The sequence below is a fragment of the Pelophylax lessonae genome (assembly GCF_965119305.1).
Source record: "Pelophylax lessonae genome assembly, chromosome: 6".
NCBI classification, from domain to species: domain Eukaryota; kingdom Metazoa; phylum Chordata; class Amphibia; order Anura; family Ranidae; genus Pelophylax; species Pelophylax lessonae.
The window spans coordinates 140,875,497-140,899,887 of record NC_138773.1 but is presented as its reverse complement, the minus strand read 5'-3'; the positions used below and the strand labels follow the sequence as shown (position 1 = coordinate 140,899,887).

Below are 24,391 nucleotides of genomic sequence, written 5' to 3'. Positions count from 1 at the left end.
TTTATTTGTTTTTATATATTTTATACTAGTAATGGACTCCAACATTGTGGTAGACAAATCTGACACTAAGTGAGACTTTTTGGGGACCAGTGACACCAATACAGTCAGCAGTGCTAAAATAATGGCAGGGAAGGGGATAACACCAGGGGCAAGCAAAGGGTTAAATGCATTCCCTGTGAGTGCTTTATAACTGTGGGGGAATGTTTTGATTAATGGAAAACAGAGATCCGTGTTTCTACTTAGTAGAAACAAGAGATCTCCATTTTCCTCCCTGGCAAAATGGTGGTCTGCCTTGTTTACATAGACAGACCGCCAATCTGCCTCTCTGCGAACAATCACCAGATTCTCGGAGGACATCAAGTCAGCCGAATTTGCTGATTGGCTCCTGCTGTGTCCATTCATAGTGGGAGCGTGGCTCCGGTGAGGTGCACGTCCCAGAGCAGAGAAAAAGATCACGTACAGGTACGTGATTTTGTGCTTAAGGGCCACCCTGCCGCAGTACATGTATGTGGGGTGGTCTTTAACCACTTGCCGACCGCCACACGACTATTTACTGCGGCAGTCAGCCGCTCCTGGTCAAAGCGACGTAGACCTACGTCGCTCGCCCAGGAGCCTGTAGGGGGCGAGTGTGCGCCACCGGGGGCGCGCTCCCGCTCGTTCCCTGCCTTCCCCGTGCGTGTGACCAGCAGCTCCAATGTCCGACGGCTTCGATGTCCACCGGCCACTCGTGATCTTCCACAGGAGAGGGAGAAGGACGGACGGCTGATGTAAACATGTCTGTCATTCTCCCTGATGTAAGTGCAGAGACTTTACGATCCTGCTATGTATGATCGTATGTCTCTGTGGTTACATCACAAGCCACGCCCCCCACAGTTAGAATCACACCCCTAGGGATACATTTAACCCACTGATCACCAATAAAGTTAACCCCTTCCCTGCCAGTGTCATTTTTACAATAACAGTGCATATTTATAGCACTGATTACTGTAGTAATGTCACTGGTACTCCCAAAAATGTCAGTCAGGGGTCCGATCTGTCCGCCACAATGTTTCAGTCCTGCAAAAAAAAAAAATCGCAGATCGCCGCCATTACTAGTTAAAAAAAAAAAAACAATAAAAATGACATAAGTCTTTCCCGTAGTTGGTAAACAAAATAACTTTTGCGCAAACCAATCAAAATATGCTTATTGCGATTTTTTTGTTACCAAAAATATGTAGCAAAAAACAAATTGGCCTAAAATGTTAAAAAAAATTAGATTTTTAAATTTTTTTTGAGAATTTCATATAAAAAAATATGAAAAATATTATTTTTTCAAAATTGTCGCTTTTTTTGTTTATAGCGCAAAAAATAAAAATTGCACAGTTGATCAAATAACACCAAAAGAAAGCTCTGTTTGTGGGAAGAAAAGGACGCCAATTTAATTTGGGTACAGCGTCGCACGACCACGTAATTGTCTGCTAAAGTCACGCAGTACCGAATCACAAAACAGGGCCTAATCTTTGAGCAGCCAAATCCTCCGGGGCTTAAGTGGTTATAGATGTATTTTTTTTTGGGATGCCATAGATCACTATTTTGGGCTTTATAATGTATGTGAAACTAGTTTTATCTTAAAGTAACATATTTTAGAACAGTGTTTCTCAACCCCAGAGGTTTTGCCGCAAATCAACATTGTGGGGAATGTATGCCAATGTTGTTTCTAGTGTTGGTTCTCAGTGCACACTGACAGTACTTTCAGCTTGCATTGATACCTGATGCACACTGACAGTACTGTCAGCGTGCATTGATTCAAGATGCCTCTTTTGTAGTTCTGCCTCCTGTGAACCCAGAGGGAGGCGCTGGGAGTAGTGCAAATTAGCAGAAGCTGAAGGAGGAGGCGACTTCCTATGGCAGTGTTGATCAGACTGTGGGAAGGAGCATGGAGTGGGAGTCCATGGCTGCATCAGAAGTTGAAATACCCTGATGGGTCTGTGTATGGCAGCAGTGTGATGCAGAGTGGGGAGTGGGGGGGGGGGGTTAGGGGGGCAGAGAGCCGGAGCACTGTGTGTAGGGCAACAGTGAATACAGATTGGGAGTTGAGTAGAGAGAGGGAGCACATAACTAAAGCAGGAGGTGACATCTAGTGTATTATATCAGTGATGCAAACTGCAGAGAGGGTAGCACACAGCTGGATGAGACTTAATGTAGCAGGAGGTGAAATCATCACTTTGTTTTAGCATAACACATTCAGTCTCATCCAGCCACATGCACCTGTGCAATGTTCCCCCTCTCTGCAGTCAGCCCTGCCATACACTGGATGTCACCTCCTGCTACATTCATCAAGTGCTACCACTTTCTGCTTCCCCCCTCCGCAGTCTGTATTCATCGCTGCCATATGCAGGATGTCACCTCCTGATCCAGCCGCATGTTCCCACCCTCTCCAATCCTCTTAGTGCTGTCCTCTGAGTTCCCAGGAGCCGCAAGAGCTGAGGAGGTTTCTGGTATCAATGTGCACTGTCAATGCATATTGAAAACAACATTGGGAGATATACATCCGCCACAGTATTGATTTGCGGTTGAACCCCATTTGAGAAACCCCATGTTATGGATTTGCAGAGTGGTTACAGGAAGCATAATGTTACAGTGCCTTGCGAAAGTATTCGGCCCCCTTGAACTCTGCGACCTTTTGCCACATTTCAGGCTTCAAACATAAAGATATAAAACTGTAATTTTTTGTGAAGAATCAACAACAAGTGGGACACAATCATAAAGTGGAACTAAATGTATTGGATAGTTCAAACTTTTTTAACAAAGTTTAATACTTTGTAGCACCACCTTTTGCTGCGATTACAGCTGTAAGTCGCTTGGGGTATGTCTCTATCAGTTTTGCACATCGAGAGACTGAAATTTTTGCCCATTCCTCCTTGCAAAACAGCTCGAGCTCAGTGAGGTTGGATGGAAAGCGTTTGTGAACAGCAGTTTTCAGTTCTTTCCACAGATTCTCGATTGGATTCAGGTCTGGACTTTGACTTGGCCATTCTAACACCTGGATATGTTTATTTGTGAACCATTCCATTGTAGATTTTGCTTTATGTTTTGGATCATTGTCTTGTTGGAAGACCAATCTCTGTCCCAGTCTCAGGTCTTTTGCAGACTCCATCAGGTTTTCTTCCAGAATGGTCCTGTATTTGGCTCCATCCATCTTCCCATCAATTTTAACCATCTTCCCTGTGCTGCTGAAGAAAAGCGGGCCCAAACCATGATGCTCTTACCACCATGTTTGACAATGGGGATGGTGTGTGAAGGGTGATGAGCTGTGTTGCTTTTTCGCCAAACATAACGTTTTGCATTGTTTCCAAAAAGTTTGATTTTGGTTTCATCTGACCAGAGCACCTTCTTCACATGTTCGGTGTGTTTCCCAGGTGGCTTGTGGCAAACTTTAAACGACACTTTTTATGGATATCTTTAAGAAATGGCTTTCTTCTTGCCACTCTTCCATAAAGGCCAGATTTGTGCAGTATACGTATATAGTGATCATGGGCCTCTTGGCTGCATCTCTTATCAGTCTTCTCCTTGTATGAGCTGAAAGTTTAGAGGGACGGCCAGGTCTTCATAGATTTGCAGTGGTCTGATACTCCTTCCAATTCAATATTCTCGCTTGCACAGTGCTCCTTGGGATGTTTAAAGTTTGGGAAATCTTTTTGTATCCAAATCCAGCTTTAAACTTCTCCACAACAGTATCTCGGACCTGCCTTGTGTGTTCCTTGTTCTTCATGGTGCTCTCTGCTCTTTAAATGAACTTCTGAGACTATCACAGTGCAGGTGCATTTATACAGAGACTTGATTACACACAGGTGGATTCTATTTATCATCATTAGTCATTTAGGTCAACATTGGATCATTCAGAGATCCTCACTGAACTTCTGGAGAGAGTTTTCTGCACTGAAAGTAAAGGGGCTGAATAATTTTGCACGCCCAATTTTTCAGTTTTTTATTTGTTAACAAAGTTTGAAATATCCAATACATTTCGTTCCACTTCATGGTTGTGTCCCATTTGTTGTTGATTCTTCACAAAAAATTACAGTTTTATATCTTTGTTTGAAGCCTGAAATGTGGCAAAAGGTCGCAAAGTTCAAGGGGGCCGAATACTTTCGCAAGGTACTGTAATTACTGTACTGTTTCCCACAGGCCCTCCTCTTCTTTCTGTCCCGGGCACTTGTATGATATCACTTGGGATGGGCGAGAGGAGGGCTAGCGTGGCTCAAGAGGAAAAGGCATGTTACAACAGCAGTTTTACTCGACTGCTCTGCATTTGTTATTTGTTATGTCTACAGCTCACTGATCAGATCCATTTTTCCATGAGCTATAGATCCAAAATTCTTTTTCAGGGGGTCCCCAAGATCTTTTCAACTGATCAAAAAAAAAAATTGGGTTTCAATGTTCATTATGGGGGGGGGGGGGGGGGGGTTGGTCAGTTTGTATTCAGAATGTTGGAGAAGCTTTGCATAGATGTGGTTTGCACATAAGTGGCTAAAATAAAAGCTACATTGTTGTTGTGGTTTGTTTTTGTTTTTTTTTTTAACTTTGAGCCCTCTCTTGTTCTTGACAGCCCGTGTTAACATTAGTGAAGGAGATATTAATATTTCAGATTCTGAAGATGAGGATGAAGGTGAGTCCGATTTTATAACTAATAAATTGATAAAACGGGGCACAGAGAGCAGTATTGCTGAACAGCTGTCAATTTTAACTGGCCTAATGTAACTTTCTTTCTTACATAGATATTGTTGCAACATTTAACACCTGTCATAGAGCACTACAGATCATAGCACAGTATGTTCCATCGTAAGTACATATTTTTCTAATAATAATTTTCTGTTAATATTTTTTTTTTTAAATCTTAAATCTGTGTATTATTTATTATGGTTTCTTCCTTCAATAAGACTGGATAATGAAGACCTTGGTTTACAGCTTCAAGACCTCAACTTCTGGTCTTGGCACAGGATTTCTGTGCAAATTTGCTTTGTGTAAGAAAGCAATTCTTGTCAGGGGATATGTTTTGAAACAGTTTGTATGGTATAGAATAAGACTTCATACTCAAATGCATGGTCACATTGTACTATATGTGGGTGCTAAATATAGTAATTTAAAATGGCAAAATTCACATTTTAAACATTGCATATCTTTTGATGCATTTGATCAGTTTGGAAAAACCTGTTGTATATTTTAAATGTTTTCTCACTTGTGATCACTAGAAATTTGTAATAATCCACATCGATCTGTCTCAGATCTGGCTCTATCTGCCTAATTACACAAAATAGCTGAAAGCTTATCATTGGTTACTGTTCATTTTGCTGTTTGCTACCCAGCAGTCCTTTTTTACTCGAAATATTCATTGGGTTACAAAGCAGTGTGCTGGTTTTCTTCCAAGGGCTTTTTACTACTGTGCTAGAAAAATGCTGATCTCTGCAAGGAGACACAGAAAAAAAATATGTGCCCTGTTCACACTTAAACTACTTGCCTATTTGGGCATTTTTACCGCCTTCCTGCCCAGGCCAATTTTCAGCGCTGTCAAACTTTGAATGACAATTGTGTGGTCAGGCAACACTGTACCCAAACAACATTTCTAGCTTTTTTTCACACAAATATTTATTCACCACTGTTTTTTTTTTGCTAAATAAATAAAGACCAAATTTTGAAAAAAAAAAATATATATATATTTCAGTTTTAAAATTTTGCAAACAGGTAATTTTTCTCCTTTTCTGATGTGCGCTGATGAGGCTTTACTGATGGACACTGATAGGCTGCATTGATAGGCATTGATGGGGACTAATATTTGGCACTGATGAGGCTGCACTGGTTGGTCTGCACTGATGATCAGGACACTGATCACCAGTGCCCTGATTATCAGTTTACATGTCCCTTTTACACAAGCTGGTTATCTTTTCTCCTAATGCGGTCAGCGTGAGATAAGGAGTGCCGATAACTGACTTCTGTATACATCTGTTATCAGCTGTGATTCGACACAACTGATCATGTTGTAAAGAGCCGCTGATTGGCTCTTTACCTCAATCTGTGATCAGCAATGTCTGGAGGACACTGCGTTTACAGAGCTCGCTGCCCACGCCCTCCAGTAGGCTCAATCATGGGACGCCGTCATATGTCCAAGAACTAGCCAGCCGCACTGTAGCCATCAATCAGCTATAGCGCATTTGGCAAGTGGTTAAACACAACTTTCGGATGAGGCTTACCTGCATCTCCATTTACCTTCTGTGTTTCTACACATCAGATCACATCATAGCTGTGGTGCATAGAAATGAATTAAATGTCACACTGGAAATGAGAAAAAAAAAAAAGTAAATCATGCTTTGCACTTATAAGAGCAAGGCACCATCGGACAAAGAGCTGACCAGAGCCGACACTTTTTCATCAGTATATTGCAGCTTTGTACGTCAAAGCTTTGGCAACCGTTTGTTTAGCTGCCAGTAATACAAAGGTAGCCAACTTGATTTTGGGTCACTTGGGAGGGAGCAGGTGAACAAAGTACAAATAAAGATGAACATTTTGGTTCAGGATCTGTTAACATAGAGCAGGTCTACCAGATGTGCATAACCTCTCCGTTTCTATTGCAGCCTCCAAAGCGAGGGATGAAGGTATGCTAATCTGGTTTGCCACTCATTGGGTGTTATGCTTATGGAGCAGATGGCGATCGTGGGCCAAATTTGTTGCCAATCCTCTAAATATTTGGTGGCTCCAAGATTGCTGTCATACACAGAACCATAAGAGGGAGATGTATGTGTGGGTAGGCAGTTTGGTTGTGAATTAATGATGTTATTTTTCTTAAAGTGGTTGTAAAGGCACAAGGTTTTTTTAATTTTATGCATTCTAAAAACGGTAAAAAACCGTCTGTGTGCAGTAAAGAACAAAACAAAAAAATAAAATAAAATAATGCATACTTTGTTTTGTACTGTATAAAGGTTAACTTTATTCTTTAATGAAAGCATTTGGGTAATGGAATTCTTTAACAATCCACCTGATAAATGCTCCAGGGGAGTCCATATCTGGTGGGAATAGCCAATTTCCTAGTAGTGGTAGTAAAGGTAGATGTGTAAAGATGAGTTTGCTAAAATATTTAGTGGAATCCCAGACAGTTAAGATATGACACATTGCAGGACTTATTGATTGGGGTCTTGACTGTTGCTGGACCAGAGGGAGTGCCTGGACATTACAGCAGTATTAACCCCAAAATCAAACATTTATTATATTGCAGCTTACTAATTGTTAGATGTGGTGGCTGTGATAGTTGCATTTTTTTTAGGCTTTAGTTCTTCTATTTTCATCTAGTGATCCAACCAATAAGTCTGTTTTTCAAAAGAAAAGCTCTCACAGTTACAGGGATGAGACAGACCATTTAACACTAGCAGGGGTACTTAACCACGTCAATAGCAGACACTTTCACCTATTTCCTGCCCAGGCCAATTTTCAGATTTCCGTGTTGTCAAACTTTGACAATTACTCAGTAATGCAACACTGTACCCAAATTAATTTTAGCATTTTTTTTTTTGAGACAGCTCTTTCTTTTGATTGTATCTAATTACCACTGGCTTATTTATTATTTGCTCAATAAACAAAAAAAGACTGAAAAGTTTGAAAAAATAACCACTGATCAAATAATCAGTATATATCCACAAACTATGTTATATAGACACAACCACACCATAAATCAGTGCAAGATATAGAACAAACTTCCAATAAGCAGGTGGAGGGAACTTTTCAACTAATCTTAGACACAACACATACACCCAAATCCAGGTGCATCCAAGCTCTACCTCCTCCTGTATAATTGAAATTATATGGGTTCCTGTTATACCTGTAATCACCATAAAACCCAATTTACCATGAAGTTTAAAGGAGAATGAATGATTTTAAGTGTGCGGCTACTCCCATTTGCATACGAAAAGTGATCATCTTTTATTGAAATATGCATACAATCCATATAGATAACCTATAAATGACAAAACATATAAAAATGTACAATTGCAATTTAGATATATTACACACATTTACACATGTAGACAGAGGCAGGCCATTAGAGAGCAGATGAGCCAGGACTTGTTTTTATATGTCTTGTCATTTATATGTTATCTATGTTGATTGTATGCATATTTAAGTTTAAAGATGATCGCTTTTTGTATGCAAATGAGAGTAGCCACACATTCTTCTTTAAACTTTATGGTAAATTGGGTTTTATGGTGATTATAGGTATAAATGAACCCCATATAATTTCTAATATATAGAAGGAGGTAGAGCTTGGATCCACCTGGGATGGGTGTATGTGATGAATCTATGGTATATACAGTATATATATTTAAAAAATCGACCAGTCCTGATCTACAGGCGGCCTATCTCATTTCTTGAGGCCCTAAAATGCCAGGACAGTACAAATAGCAACATATGACCCCTTTTAGGAAAGTAGACAATCAAAGGTATTTAGTAAAAGCCATGGTGAGTTTTTTGAAGTTGTGAAGTTTTCTGTCAAAATTTTTTGGAAAATTAAGAAATTGAATTTTTTTTTTTCACAATTTTGTTTACATTATTTTTAATATTTTTAATATATTAAACATTTATTCTTTTTGTAAATTTTTTCCTTTTTTTGTGTTTTTCATTTTTTTTGTTTTACATATTGTTAACCGAGCAGTACACTGCTACCATAGAGACACACTGCTACTCTGGAAAAGTGATTTGGATTTTTTTTTTTTTAACCGACTAGGATTGCTTATAACAATGGTGATCACTGTTCTAAGCCATTATTTTTTATGAATGGCATCCATTCATTGGTATCCATTGTGAACCTGGCCATTGGCCCTGTCTGTACCATGTTATCCATGTGACCAATTACAGAGATTCGCACAATGGTACACAATGAATAGCTATGAATGAAAACCATTCATTGTGTACAACTGTCATGTGATCGCTGTGATTGTTGCAATGATCTACATTTAAAACGTATAAGAGCTGATGTTCAGAAATTTGAAAAGATAGGAAAAGGAAAAACCAATGTTTTGGGGATGTAAAAACCCCCTTTCTCAAGAACCTTCTACCTGAGAAAGGGGGTTTTAACAATGTTGTTTTTTTTTTCTACTCCTCTCTCTTTTCACCAGGGTCTCATTCAGCTTAACTTTTTATTGCACTATCAAGGGTACTGAATTCCTGCGTGTATTTCTAAACATCAACTCTTATACATTTTAAGTGTAGCTCATTGTTGGCATTAAATCACTCCCAGTGAAGTATAGGCTTGCTGACCTGCCCCGGTTGCACCACAAGTCCCAGCGGGCCCGGAGATTACTCTGAACACAGAGACACTTGCAGCGTTAATTGCTCAAAGTCATCTGACGTTTAGTTTATTTCATACAGTTTATATGATAAAATTTCCCCATAGGAAAACAATGAGAATACAGTTACGCCCCCCCGTCACCTGTAATTTTCCATAATTATACTTTGTTTCATATGTGACCTTCTGTAGAGAGATGAAACATTAGCTCGGCCAGTTTCTCACCAAAATCCAGATGCATCTGGAATCTGTAAGTCCATTGTCTTGGGAACAAACAAGATAAGAGAGAAACTAAGGATACTGAGACCTAACTAGGTTTTGTTCTCAGCAAAATATAAATCTCATGCATGACACATTAATATCTCAATGTTCACAAAATGTCTTCTAAAACTAAAATGGAAGAACTCTTGCTCAATTTTCTTTCACTCATTGCACCCATATGCATGCATGTTTTTTGCTATGCTTCAATCTAAATATCTTTGTTGTATTATTCTTGATGTAAGATGACATACTTGGTTATCTATGCCTGTTAATTGTATGTATAATGTATGCAAAATAGTCCCCCCCCCCCCATAGGTCCTTCCTACCCAGACAATCCCCCCCCCCCCACACCACTTTCTATGAGGGATAAGGAGAAATGTTACTTTTATTCTATTGAAATTTTCTCTATGCGGTGTGGGCGAGCTGTGGCTGGAGGGGAGAGCGCGCTAATGGTGGCTCCTCTTGCTGTTTGTGGGTTCTGTGCCCCGGAGGGGGGGGTCCCTGTATAGGCCCCCCTTGCTGCTGTCAGTGTCTTAGGGGTCCCTGTGTGCCTTGCCGCCTGGCACCACCATTTTGCCGGTGACTGCATGCAGAGGATCAACGGCAATGTTTTCAGTGGCTCCTATACTGTATAATGGCGGCCTTTTTCTTGCAGCTCAAACAGAGCGGTGCTCAGCGGGGGGGGGGAGGGAGGAGTTGGCGGGCCTCAAGTGAAAGCTCGACTGTTTCCTCTTCCTTGGATCGGTGTGCTGCAGATTGTTGGTGCTTTTCTCTCTCTCCCTCTCCCTCCCGAGTCGTTTGGTGGTGAGTCCTGGGGTGGTATATCTCCCTGTTTTCTGCAATTACAGAGCTGCTGGGATCTTTAGTGCCACCGGAGACAGCGGTGGGGGGTGTTTCACAGCGTGCTTTATAATTTCACATTGTTTTTACTGACGGTCCCCAGGATGTCATGGAACCCCTAGAACACGTGTCACCACCTGACCCACTCTCAAAAGCTGCGGGACCCTCTGGGTCTCAGTCTATCATGGCAGCCCTGACGGTGGTCCTGCAGTCATTGGTGTCAAAAGTGGACATGGTTCTCCAAAAAAAGAAAACCTAGTAAAAAGTGCCCTCCACCTTCACCTGCTTCCTCAGATTCTGAGGCTGATTTTGCCGCTGCGGACACGAGTCACCCTACGAGGGTCAGCATCCACACACTTTCAAGTGGTCTAACAGTGAGGATGATTCCTCTTCCACTACATTTGTACAAAAATGTGGAGGCACTGATTGTATCAGTGCGGGGAACTTTAAAAATGGAGGACAAAGCTAATGCTGGGTTGGCCGTGCTGGTGCATCCAGACCATCCAAGGTGACTAAGGTGTTCCTCTTTCCTGCCTATTTCAACGAGATTGTTGCTAGTTAGTGGGGGTCCCCGAAACGCATGGTTTGGATTTGTAAGCATTTCACTAGGGGGTATCCTTTTGAGGAGTCCCTCTTAAATAATCTGACAGTGCCACCAGTGGTGGACTCTCGGGTTTCTGGGTTAAATAAAGTCACGTTACTACCAGTGGAGGACGCTCTGTCCTTTAAAGACCCTGTAGATAGGAAGGCTGAATCTCTGGTCTGCCATATTTTTACTGTGGCAGGTTCAATCTTGAGGCCAGTGTTTGCCATAACCTTGGTCTTCCAGACCTTGACGGAATGAGCAAAGCTTTTACGCCAGGGTTTGGAAGGGGGTCAGCATCCTCATGAACTGGCAGGGCTGGCAGCCCAGTTGATAAACATGTTAAGATATATTTGTGCTGGTCTGCGGTCCTGGCCTCCAAAAAGGTGGACGGGTCTCCTCTTTGTGGGGGACTGCTTGTTCGAAGCTTCCATGGAAGAGATCATAAAAGGTCTCAAGGGAGGCAAGAGCACCCTGCTTCCGCAGGTTACAAAAAACAGAGTCTTGCCTGTCTTCTCGGCCCACAAGTGGCCCTTTCATCTCGCAGGGTCGCAGGGCAAGGGTTTTAAATCCTCCTGTACCTTCTCGGGAGGTTCCAAGAGACCCTGGGGTTGGTAAGTCCAAGGCAGGCTCCACTGGCCTCTCATACAAGCCCTCCTTTGCCTGAAGGGATGTCCTCACTCGTACTTGGGTTGGGGGGGACGTCTTAGCTTCTTTCCAGACCCGTGGACCTCTTTCGTTCAAGACAAACGGGTCCTCGAGTTGATCCAGTCCGGTTACAAGATCGAGTTTCGGTCCTTTGCCCCTGGCAAGGTTCTTCCCTTCCAACCTGCGCCTGTCTCCGGATCGGCTTCAAAGCCTTCTGGGGGCGGTTCAGGATCTACTGTCACAAGGAGTCATTGTACCAGTTCCAGAGTCTGAACTTTTTCAGGGGTTTTATTCAAACCTTGTTACGGTTTCCAGGTAGGAGGGCAAGGTTCGTACAATCTTGGACCTCAAGACCCTGAACCACTTTGTTCGGGTTCAGAAATTCCGAATGGAGTCCATTCACACGGTAGTGGCTTACCTTCATCAAGGGGATTTTCTGGCCTCCATTGATATCAAGGACTCTTATCTTCATTTCTCAATATATGTTGGGCATCAGCATTTTCTTCGCTTTGCCATAGACGAGGAGCACTATCAATTTGATGTGTTACCCTTTGGTCTCGCCTCAGATGCTCCAGGGTAAACAAAAGTGTTGACCCCGGTGTTAGCCTTATTCTGGCAGCAGGGGATCTCGGTGCGGGGTTACCTGGATAATCTTCTTCTGAGAGCAGAGTCTCCATCTGTTCTGAAGGAAAATGTAGACATCACAGTGCAAACTTTGCAGGAGTTTGGCTGGACTCTGAATTTTCAAAAGTCAGCCTTGACCCTTTCCAACAAGCTGGACTATCTGGGTATGACTCTGGATTCAGCCTCAATCCGGGTGTTTCTTCCACAAAATTTGAAATTGCAGCATGGGATTCGGCTCGTGTTATCCAACCACCGGTGGTCTCTCAGGACTTGCATACAGGTGCTGGGCCTGATGGTCTCCACCTTCGAGGCAGTTCCATTTGCTCAGTTCCATACCAGACATCTGCAAAAAGAGATTCTAGCCAAATGGGACAAGAATCCACAGTCCCTGGACAAATTGATGCTGTTGAGCCGGGGTACGAGGGGATCCCTAATATGGTGGCTTTGTTCCCCAGGCACTTCTGCAGGGAAAGTCTTTTTCTTCCCCTGTACTGGACGGTGGTTTCCACGGATGCCAGCCTGTCCGGTAGGGAGGTGTCTTGGGCACTGAATTAGCCCAGGGATTCTGGTCTCGGGAATAGTCCAGTCTTCCTATCAACATCCTGGAAATTCACGTGATCAGGCTTTGCCAGTCCCAGTGGATGGATCGTCTACAGGGGTGTCCAGTAAGGATTCAATCGGACAATGCCACGGCTGTGGCATATATCACCAAGGGGGCACCAAAAGTGCCTTAGCCAAAGAAGTGGGCAGCATTCTAAGATGGTCAGAATGCTTTGTTCCAGTCAAATGGTCCCTTTCTTGGAAGTGATAGTACTCCGTTCTTCTACAACTTTGAATATGGAATCCCAGGCTGTAATTTATCCCACAGACCCACTGTGTGCGATTCCCGGACAGCCTGGATCGCAGTCGATGGCTGCGATTTCAGCAGCTCTGGAAAGCCTGGCGACAAAAGTTGATTTTGTCATAAAAAAGGTTAATGGTCATAAACGGCCGCTGCCTTCTCCATCCTTGGTGGAGTCCCCTGATTCAGAGGCTGATGTGGTCGCCACAGACGCCCCCCTACCTGAAGGGCTGCTGTCCTTGCAGTCAGATGGTGAAGCGGACCTGTCTTCAGCCGCAGAGCGGGAACACTCTTTGGTGGAAGCCCTGACTGTTTCAGTGAGGGAAACCTTAAAATTGGCTGATGAGCCCACACCCGCAGGGACATGGGTGGCCTTTGGCTCCCGCAAGTCTGGCAAGGTTTTTCCCTGTCCTAAGACTTTTCATGATATTGTGAATGACCAATGGCAGCGCGTTAAGCACGTGCTAGTTGTGCCAAAACGCTTTAAATGCCGGTATCCTTTTGCTGATACGGTCTCCAACCGCTGGATAGTGCCACCTAAGGTGGACCACCCTGTTTCCAGGTTGAACAAATCTACCATTGTGCCTGTGGAAAATTCCCCGGTTTTTCGGATCCGGTGGACAGGCGGGTGGAATCCCTTTCCCGCCATCTTCACATATTAGCGGGTTCCATCTTAAAACTGGTCTTTGTGTCTGTTTTGGTATCACAGACAGTTACGGAATTGGTTAGGGTTCTGAAAGGGAGCTTGGACCTTGACATAATGCCCCCAGAACTGATGGAACTTTTGGACCAGACGACCCACGGACTCTGATGTTCCTGTATGATGCGTCCCTGGATGCGGCTCCCCTGGTGGGCAGAGTTTCGGCCGTGGGGATTGCCCTAAGGCGCATGGTTTGGCTGAAGAGCTGGTCAGCTGACCAAGCTTCCAGGAAAGCCCTAATGGATCTCCCTTTTCTTGGGGAGCATTTGTTTGGCGACTCACTGGATGAGTTGATCAAGGGTCTGACTGGTGGGAAGAGTACTTTTCTTCCTCAATCTTCCAAAGGTAAAACACTGCGTGCTAAGCGGGGTCCTTCCTTCACTGATCATAGACGTTTTTTTTCGTGCCCCATGGCACAAGAGAAAGGTAAGCTGTTTAGAGCTTCTGGAGGGGTGAAGAAGCCCTGGGGCAAGCCCAAGACCAGTCAATCTGGTTCTGCGGACAAGTCCTCTAAAGCATGAAGAGGCGCTCTCACTCGTGTCTGGGGTGGGGAGACGTCTGCGCTTCTTTCAGGAACCCTAGACCTCCTTCGTTCAAGACAAATGGGTTTGCAAACTTATTTGCTCCGGGTACAAAATCAAATTTCTCTAGCGCTCATTGACAGACGTAGTCCTCGGTGATACACCACCTTCGGGTTATGTTGCCTCCACAGGAGCAGGACTAGACAGGAAATTAAAAAGCTCTGGCCACACCCTAGGGGCAGTCCCAGAGGGTATATCCTCTCTCTCTCTGCCTCAGCAAATCAGTTATTTTCTGTCTAGTTAGGAGTAAGGACCTAGATACCTTGCTGGGATCTTAGGTCCTGGCAAGAATTTTTTCTTAAAGGATTTTTTAGACAGCTTTTTTTCTCCAGTGTTCCTGTGAGATCTTCAAGCAAGAAAGCTGAACTGGGCGACGGGCTGGATGTTGAGATCCGGTGGTCACCCCAGTTCAGCCTACGAGCGCGTGCAGGCCATAGCTCCGCGCTGGGTCGGCCGCGACAAAATCCCATTAAAGGACTAACCCCGCGAGTTAAACGTCTCGCTGAAACGCCAAAGACCATGAGTCACGGCGTCCGTATCGGTCGACAGCCCTCCCGCCCCGGTGGAGAGGGGTACTGTCAGGAGTTGGTGCCCGCCTGGTTCCGGTATGGTGAGTAGTATGTTCCCCCTTTTCCCCTGACGGGTCTTGTGGTGAACGCGGGCCCCCCTCTGTATGGTAAGATAGAGTCCCTCTCTATCCTATAACATGACACAGATCCTCCTACTTTGAGTGTGATTTTATGTGCAAAAAGCCAGGAGGCTTGGTTTGGGAGCTAACAATCTAATTGTATACATGTTAAAAAGATGTAATCTGTGGCATTCTGGGAATCTTACGGTGATAAGAATAAGTTACCTACCAGTCAGAAGCCACGGACATGTAGACTGCCTTCCTAATCAGATCTCCAGCTATTAGCAGGCCTCCCGAATGGCCATGCGGTCCGCCAGGGCCGGCACCGCCAACCACGCCAAATCCCCATGCAGAGAGAGTGTTGTGTGCCCTGCAGCACACCGCTATTCAGTACAGGCCGCCGCCATTTTTTTTGCTGGATCGCACGAGCCGCCATTTTGGCGTAGCCTCGTGTCTCCAGCATGGGGGCGGCCATGTTTGAGGTGATCCTAACACCTCGTGGAGCTTGGGGAGGCGCCGGAAGGCGTGCAGAGGGGCGGAGCCGCCTCCTTTCTTCCTGGGCAGCCAGCCAAAAGACTTCCTGTTTGTCAAGACAGCGCTGTAACCTGTTGCAGTTAAACTCTGAGCATCAAGTGGTGAGCCTGGGGGTCTATCTCTCTCTCTCTCTCGATCGATAGGGATCCCTAGCAGGTAACACTAAGGGGCTTTTTGTGGCGCTGGGGGTCTGAAAAAAAAAAAAAAAAAAGTTTTTTATTTTTGAATTATATTATCCAGGAAGTGACTGGAATTATCATGGACCCTGCCACACATATTCCCCCACCTGTTTCCCTCGAGGGGGCCACGGGACCCGCCGGTGCACAGAGTGTAGAGTCATTTACAGCAATTTTGGAGTCTATGGTGGCTCGGGTGGAGGCGGCCTGTCAGGGACGGGGGTCAAGGAAGCGACCCCCGCCTACCCCTATACTATCTGACACCTCTGACTCAGATTCAGAGATGGTCACTGCAGTTGCAGGTTCCTCTGCAAGGGCTGTTATCCCAGGTAAAGCCCCCTCAGACAGTGAGGAGGACGCTTCTTCTCCTGCTATAATTCAGGAAGAAGCATTGGTGGACGCACTAGTTGTGGCAGTGCAGGAAACCTTAAAACTTGAGGCTTTACCGGCAGAGGCAACTGAAACAGAGATTCCTTTTGGTACTAATAAGCCCATCAAAACGGTGAAGGTTTTTCCTGTACCCAAATGTTTCGGTAATCAGATTAAAGGAGAATGGGAGCATTCTAAACGTACCTTTACTATTTCCAAGCGTATTGCTAGACGCTATCCGTTTGAGGAATCCATCATTAAGAAATGGACGGTACCACCAGTGGTGGATCCACCTATTTCCAGGCTGAATAAAGCCACGGTTATCCCAGTGGAGGACACTTCGTCCTTTAAGGATCCGGTGGATCGAAAGATGGAAGCAGAGTCCCGCACCATCTTCTCTCTGATAGGGTCAGCATTTAGACCAGTAATTGTTATTGGTCTAGTTTCCCAGACACTTACGGAATGGGCGAAAATGGTACGCCAAGACCTTAGGGGAAAGGATATTCCCCAGGAGACATCTGATTTGATGGAACAGATTATACAAGGGCTACAGTTTATCTGTGACGCAGCCTTGGACACTACTCCCTTATTAGGGCATGCATCTATGTCAGCGGTGATCCTCAGACGTGTGCTGTGGTTAAAATGCTGGTCAGCTGACCTAGGTTCCAAGAAGACCTTGACAAATCTCCCTTTTCAGGGGAATCGTCTATTTGGGGCCAACCTAGATGAAATCATTAAGGATGCCACTGGGGGCAAGAGCACTTTTTTGCCACAGGCTGCAAAAGCTAAGGGACCTCGCAACAAGCGAGGACCTTTCTTTACCGCCCATAAAGGGCGCCCGGCTGGTACTAGCGGGAAAGGCAAGACTCCTCCAGGAGGGTTCAAGAAGGGCTGGTCGGACAAGCAGAGGACCAACCCAGCCAAACCCGAAGCTAAGGAGTACACAGCCTGAAGGTGCGCCCCCACCCGGTTTCAGGGTGGGGGGACGTTTTCACCGGTATTCAGGACATTAGATCGAGCATCAACTACTACTACCGGTGCGATTCTTCCCTTCCAACATTTAAGTACTACAGGAAGCGGTAGTTACCGTTCCCTGAATAGATCTTTTCCTTTACCTTTTCCTAAGATTAGTCCCTATACCTCACAGGAATCGGATCTGGTTGACCAGATAGGCCAAGCAGCCTCTAGTCGGGTGACTTCGGTCCCTGAGGTTCAACCAGAAAAGATCACCCTTCCTGATAACAATCAGGTATCTGATAAATGTGTGGGAACAGAAAACGACCAGACTTTCTCGGATGGTCGGGGCCAGATACCTCTAGGGACGCCTGGTTCAGATTCTATCAGCGCCAGTGGTCCTAGAAATTCTAGGCTGGCCTCCTCAAGCCGGCCTGGCCGACTTGGACATGCTAGTCGCAGACGTTCCGTGGGAACTTCGTCTCAGGGAGTGTCTGTGGTCTCAAGGACCAATTTACCATCATGCTTTACAGTCGCTGGGTTTAATGGCCTGGCCATTGAGACCCAAGTACTGAAGGACAGAGGTTTGTCTACTTCAGTCATTCCTACCCTTATTAAAGCAAGGAAAGCGACTTCCAGCAAGGTCTATTATCACACATGGAAGACTTATATTGCGTGGTGCGAATCTTTAGGATTTCCTCCACGTACCTATTCGGTGACTCGAATATTGGCCTTTTTGCAACAAGGGGTTGAGCAGAAGCTAGCCTTGAGCACCATCAAGGGTCAAGTTTCAGCATTAGCAATCTTCTTTCAGAAACCTTTAGCTACCAAGTCCTTGGTGCGGAATTTTATCCAGGGGGTGCGGCACCTGGCTCCTCCAGTCCGCGCGCCCTTACCGCCCTGGGATCTTAATTTGGTTTTGTCGGTTCTACAGAAACCTCCCTTTGAAAAAATCAGGGAGATTCCCTTGCTTACTTTATCCCAGAAGGTGGCCTTCTTGGTGGCTATTACTTCTGCTCGCAGGGTGTCAGAACTGGCTGCATTATCATGCCAGTCCCCATACCTAGTGATTCATAGGGATAAGGTAGTACTTAATCCTAAGCCATCTTTTCTTCCTAAGGTGGTTTCAGATTTTCATCTGAATGAAGATATTGTACTACCTTCCTTGTATCCTCAGCCCAAGCATCATCGGGAACATGCGTTGCATTCCTTAGATGTGGTTCGGGCAATCAGGGTATACCTGAAAGCTACGGAATCATTCCGTAAGACGGATTCACTTTTTGTGATCACGGATGGCCCCAGAAAGGGTTTGCCTGCATCTGCCGCGACCATTGCCAAATGGATTAGACAAACGGTGGTACAGGCTTATTCTATTAAGGGTCAGAGTCCTCCGTTCCCTGTTAGGGCGCACTCCACTCGAGCGCTCAGTACTTCCTGGGCCTTTCGCCATCAGGCGTCAGTGGTCCAGGTATGTAAGGCGGCCACCTGGACGTCGGTACATACCTTTACAAAATTCTATAAAATTGATGTGACGGCATCGGCGGATGCCTCATTTGGCCGCAAGGTTTTGCAGGCCGCAATTTGAGGAGACCGGTGGTCTACCTCGAGGGTTTTTTTCTGTTTGAAAAAAAAAAAAAAAAAAAGATTTTTTTCTCTTTTTTGTTGAGTCTCATCATTAAGGATGAGCATTGTAAACTTCTAGTTGGCACCGGTTGGGCCTTCTAGATTGGGATTTGATTTCATTTTCCCACCCCTCAGTTGTGATACTGCTCTGGGACGTCCCGAAGGTGGTGTATCACCGAGGACTACGTCTGTCAATGAGCGCTAGAGAAAAATGGATTTTTGTAAGATCTTACCGTAAAATCCTTTTCTCTTAGCTCATTGACAGACGTAGTCCCCGCCCCTCTGTTTTTTGAGTTGGGTTGGGTTAAATCTCTAAAGACTGCTTTTTCACATAACTGATTTGCTGAGGCAGAGAGAGAGAGGATATACCCTCTGGGACTGCCCCTATGGTGTGGCCAGAGCTTTTTAATTTCCTGTCTAGTCCTGCTCCTGTGGAGGCAACATAACCCGAAGGTGGTGTATCACCGAGGACTACGTCTGTCAATGAGCTAAGAGAAAAGGATTTTACGGTAAGATCTTACAAAAATCCATTTTTTGGTCCCGACCGGGGAACAGGTTTTTCATTCAAATCTTCACTTGTCTCCAGAGCGTTTGAAAGATCTTCAGGAAGCTGTGCTGGACCTCCTGGCTCAAGAAGTGATTGTGCCAGTTCCTCCACAGGAACGCTCTCAAGGTTTCTATTCAAACCTGTTCACGGTGCCCAGAAAGGAAGGCAAGGTGCGTTGAGTCCTGAATCTCAAGGCTCTGAACCACTTTGTGCGGGGGCAGAAGTTTTGAATGGAGTCCATTTGGTCGGTGGTGGCGTCCTTGAATCAGGGGGATTTCTTGGCCTCCATCAATATCAAGGATGCATATCTCCACGTCCCCATATTCCTGGGACATCAGCGATTCCTCCGCTTTGCGGTGACAGAGGAGCACTTTCAATTTTTGGCGTTACCCTTTGGTCTCGCCTCCGCTCCCAGAGTTTTAACCAAGGTCCTTACCCCTGTAATGGCCTTGTTACGTCAGAGAGGAATCTCAATTTTGGGATATCTTGACGATCTCCTGTTGCAAGCAGACTCTCCTTCGTATCCATTGGACAACATCTCTATTACGGTTTAGACCCTTCAGGAATTCGGGTGGAGATCAATCTGCTCTGACGCCATCTGTACGGGTCACCTATCTGGGACTGACGCTCGACTTCACTCTAGGGAGGGTCTTTCTCCCTTTGGAAAAGCTTCAGAAGTTGCAAAGGGCGATCAGGCTGCTATTGGAAACCGATCAGTTCTCCCTGCTGGCCTGCATGAGGGCCGTGGGTCTGATGGTGTCAACCTTCGAAGCAGTCCCGTTTGCTCAGTCTCATTCCAGGTCTCTGCAGAAAAATATTCTAGCAAAATGGAACAGGGACCCTCGGTCATTGGACCGGAAGAGTCGCCTCACGAAGTCGACCCTATCCTGGTGGATACAGTCTCCGGCTCTGTGTCAGGGCAAGCCCTTCCTGCTGCAGTTCTGGATGGTGGTCACCACTGATGCCAGCCTGTCTGGCTGGGATAACTCTATCCCCAAAGTGCTTTGGCGTTAGAAGAGTCCTCCTTGCTGATCACCATTCTGAAGCTCAGAGCAATCAAGCTCTGCCTGTTCCACTGGGCGAGCCGGCTACGCAGTTCTCCGGTTCGGATACAGTCAGACAATGCCATGGCTGTGGCCTACATAAATCATCAAGGGGGCACCAAGTGTGGCCCGGAGGCTAAGGAGGTGGCCCAGATTCTGGTTTGGGCAGTAGCAAATGTTCAAGCTCTTTCCGCTGTCCACAGCTCGGGTGTGGAAAATTGATAAGTGGATTACCTGAGTCATCGGGTATTGGGATCAAGGGGAATGTTCCCTCCATCCGTTTCATCTCCTGTGTGCTCGGTGGGGGACTCTGGAGGTGGATCTGTTTGCGTCTCGCCTCAACAGGAAAGTCTGGAGGTGTGTGAACAGGTCTCGGGATCCTCTGGCCGATGCCACAGACACTCTGGTGGCTCCTTGGAGCCATTATCGGCTGATTTATGCCTTCCCCCGCTCGTACTTCTGCCATGGTTCCTTCGCTGGGTGGCGGTGGAAGGCATTCCGGTCATTCTGGTGGCAGCAAACTGTCCTCGGCAGTCTTGGTACGCAGACCTGGTAAGACTGGTCATAGATCCTTCATGGAGACTTCCTCTGCGGGAAGATCTGCTGTCTCAGAGACCGATCTCCCACCCTTCTTTACGGTCGCTGGCTTTAACGGCTTGACTGTTGAAAGCACGGTGTTAAAGGATAGAGGCCTTCCTGACTCTTTGATTCCTACCCTTTTGAAGGCCAGGAAGTCGATGTCTAGGAAGATCTATCATCGTATGTGGAAATCGTACATTTCATGGTGTGAATCACTACAACTGCACCCTCGCTTGTTTTCTGTAGCTATTTATTTTTTTTACAAAAAGGGATTAAACAGCGTTTGACGTTGGGTACTATCAAGGGCCAGGAGTCGGCCTTGGCTATTTACTTCCAAGGTCTGTTGGCTGTCAATAGCTTGATTAGCACTTTTGTTCAGGGCGTGCGTCATCTGGCTCCTCCGAGGAGATCTCTGTTGCCTCCGTGGGATCTCAATCTGGTTTTGTCTGTTCTTCAAAAGCCTCCTTATGAGAATATTGGGGAGGTGGTGTCTATCACTTCTGCTCGCAGAGTATCTGAAATGGCAGCGCTGTCATGTCGTTTGCCTTATTTGGTGGTCAACACTAATAAAGTGGTTCTCTGACCTAATCCGTCTTTTCTCCCTAAGGTGGTGTTGGATTTTCATCTTAATGAAGACATCTTGTTGCCTTCCTTATGTCCTAAGCCCAAGCATCCCAAGAAAATTACCTTGCATTCTTTGGATGTGGTTCGAGCGGTAAGAGTTTATCTGACGGTTACTGAGTCCTTTAGGAACTTGACTCTCTCTTTGTCCTTACGGAAGATCCTCGCAAAGGTTTGGCTGCGTCTGCTGCGACCATTTTGAAGTGGATCAGGCAGACGGTTGTTCAGGCTTATTCAATCAAGGGTCAGGTTCCTCGTTTCCCTGTGAAGTCGCATTCTACTAGAGCGCTGAGTGCCAGGCCTCTGTTGTACAAATTTGTAAGGCAGCGATTGGTCATCTGTGCATACCTTTACTAAATTCTACAAGGTGTATTTATTCCAAGGTAAATTGTAAGAAACGCAAAGAATTCACAGCGTCCACCACTAATAGAACCTATACCATCAAAGCACCACAGTAGGAGTGGTCTATATGTTAGTGTGGGCGTGGCTTTCAATACATCGGCAGGACTTCCTATTGTTCAGGCTACTTCTGCTGTATCCATAGCAATTTACTTTGCTTTCTGGGTAGTGAGCAGTTGCGTCCCGTGGGGAGTCGTAGTGGACTATTTCTGTAATAAAAGTTTGTAATATTTGGAGTGTAAATTGGTTGAGTCTTCTTTATCTAGGCACATAACCTCAAACTGTGAAAGGGCATCTCTAGGTCTCATATCCTGTAATGTTTTGAAAATATTTTTTTTTTAAGCTATCCCAGGGTGACGATTCATTACGGAGGTCTGCTAGGGATTTCAGGTGGGCACCTGACCTAAACTGAAAACCACAGATTTCCTAGCCTTCTCCCCAGGGTTTAGAGAAAGCCAAATCCTTCCCTGGGGTGAACCAGGGAAAGTCACTCCAGTAGGGAAAGCGGGGAGGGTAGACGTTTTACAGTATCTCACAAAAGTGAGTACACCCCTCACATTTTTATTATATCTTTTCATGTAACAACACTGAAGAAATGACACTTTGCTATAATGTAAAGTAGTGAGTGTACACGTATACCAGTGTAAATTTGCTGTCCCCTCAAAATTACTCAACACACAGCCATTAATGTCTAAACTGTGAAAAATGGGTTGGTGCGCTAAACAAAATGTGTAGGACAACAATATGTTGATATACACTACATAAAAGGTGTGTGAAATGTGACAAAATCAAAATAAACAATTCCAAACAGCTGAAGAGACTAAAAATGTCCAAAACTGTGATTCACAACAAAATCAAAGTCCATCAGGTGATAACAAATTAATTGAAGTATCTTGACATGTGGGTGCTTGAAATATTCAAAGGAAGGTGATGTTAAAGTGATAAAGGATCCCACCACCAGCTGACAATCCTGCTTACCAGATAGATAAATTTCTAAGGCATTAACTCTATGCAATGGCATGCACATTTCACCCTGGTGTGACACACAGTGGAGCCTCTTACCAGATGTCTCTAATAACTTGCGTATCTGAGATAATTCCCTGGTTAAATTGGATAATGATGTTGGTATCCTCCTGAGTGTTCCCCAGACTATCAGTTTATTCACTCTTCCAATGATATAGCTCAGCTTGTAGCTCCAGTGCATACCATGTAATGAAACAAATGAACCGCCCGTAGTGTATTATCCTTGGTTTATTAGGAAAACATAGGCAAATGTACTTACAGGAAACAGGTCTTGGTGTTGGCATGTAAATGTGGAGCCTTTCAGTATCCTGTGTCCGGCTGCAGCACGGACACCTCGGATGACGTGGGTGGCAGGCGCAACACGCCTCCTCTCCAACGCGTTTCCTCTGAAAAGACTTCTGCTGGGATAGGAGGGATGTGCGCGCTGCCACACTCGTCTTTAAATTTTCCATCTAGTATGAACAGGTACTTCCGGTGTCAGCAGGAAACGACCGGAAGTGGCATTGCCGATGTAAAAACCGGTGGGATCATTAAACAGTAGTCCATTAAAAATATATACATGTATTAATGGGCATTAAGAATGTACCTACTGTAAGGAAGGGACATAACACTAATATTAAAATATGACTTTATTGGTCTAAGTTAAAAACATTGAACCGGAAGTGATAGTCAATGGAGTTATCAAACCGGAAGTAGTATTCTTCCATATCATGTAGAATCCTAGTGGCCGCCGAACCGGAAGTAATATTCTTCCATGTGTTGTAAGGTCACATCGTGTGGTGTAAAGAGATATAACCAATTCTTCAACCACTATTGTTAGGCATTATCAATAGACCATATGCAATACAGAGGCATATCTCTGGGGCTAATTTGCTGCTATAGTAATAGAAATTACCGATCGCTAACCGGAAGTGATAATGCTAAACCGGAAGTGATAGTCTTTAAGGTTGCCAAACAGGAAGTAATATTCTATGTGTTTTGTGACAGGAAGTGCCACTGGACAGGAAGTGGTGATTCTTCCATATTTGATATGGTCATTTAATGTGAATAAAAGCAAAGAAACAAGTATTTAAAACACTAGTTTCTGTAAAAACATAAATATGATACTATGTTAAAATCTATAAAATATCATTATAAAAAGACCGCTACACCGGAAGTAGTGTTCCTTATCTGTGTAGATGGTCTCACCTAAAATTAAAATACACATACAAATACAAAAAATCTCAATATGAATAAAATGATCGTATGTGGTTAAAACCTAAATAAAAGCATATAGGAATATAAAAGTTTCGGGAAAATTAATTTAAAATTAATTTAAAGGAGCTTATCAATTATTGTTAATATGGGCATTGATATCCCATTCCACGTTCATACCCCGAGGGCGGGAGCACTTCAACTCATATATCCAGAAAGTTTCCCTTCTGGAAATAGATCTTTTAAGGTTACTCCCCCTCCAATGAGGCACGTGTTTTTCTATCACTGTGATCTGTAATTTATTGGGGTTTTTATTATG

At 44.7% G+C, this 24,391-nt stretch overlaps 1 protein-coding gene across 3 annotated transcripts in view; it reads left to right on the top strand.

Moving 5' to 3' along the window:
- Nucleotides 1-24,391, top strand: part of RRN3 (RRN3 homolog, RNA polymerase I transcription factor) — a 1,162,251-nt gene that overhangs the window by 324,833 nt on the left and 813,027 nt on the right. For all 3 annotated transcript variants that reach the window (XM_082260368.1, XM_082260367.1, XM_082260369.1), the window contains exons 5-6: nt 4,586-4,645; nt 4,755-4,818. In XM_082260368.1, the coding sequence (XP_082116494.1) occupies nt 4,586-4,645; nt 4,755-4,818 (124 nt within the window). The remainder of the gene's footprint in view (nt 1-4,585; nt 4,646-4,754; nt 4,819-24,391) is intronic.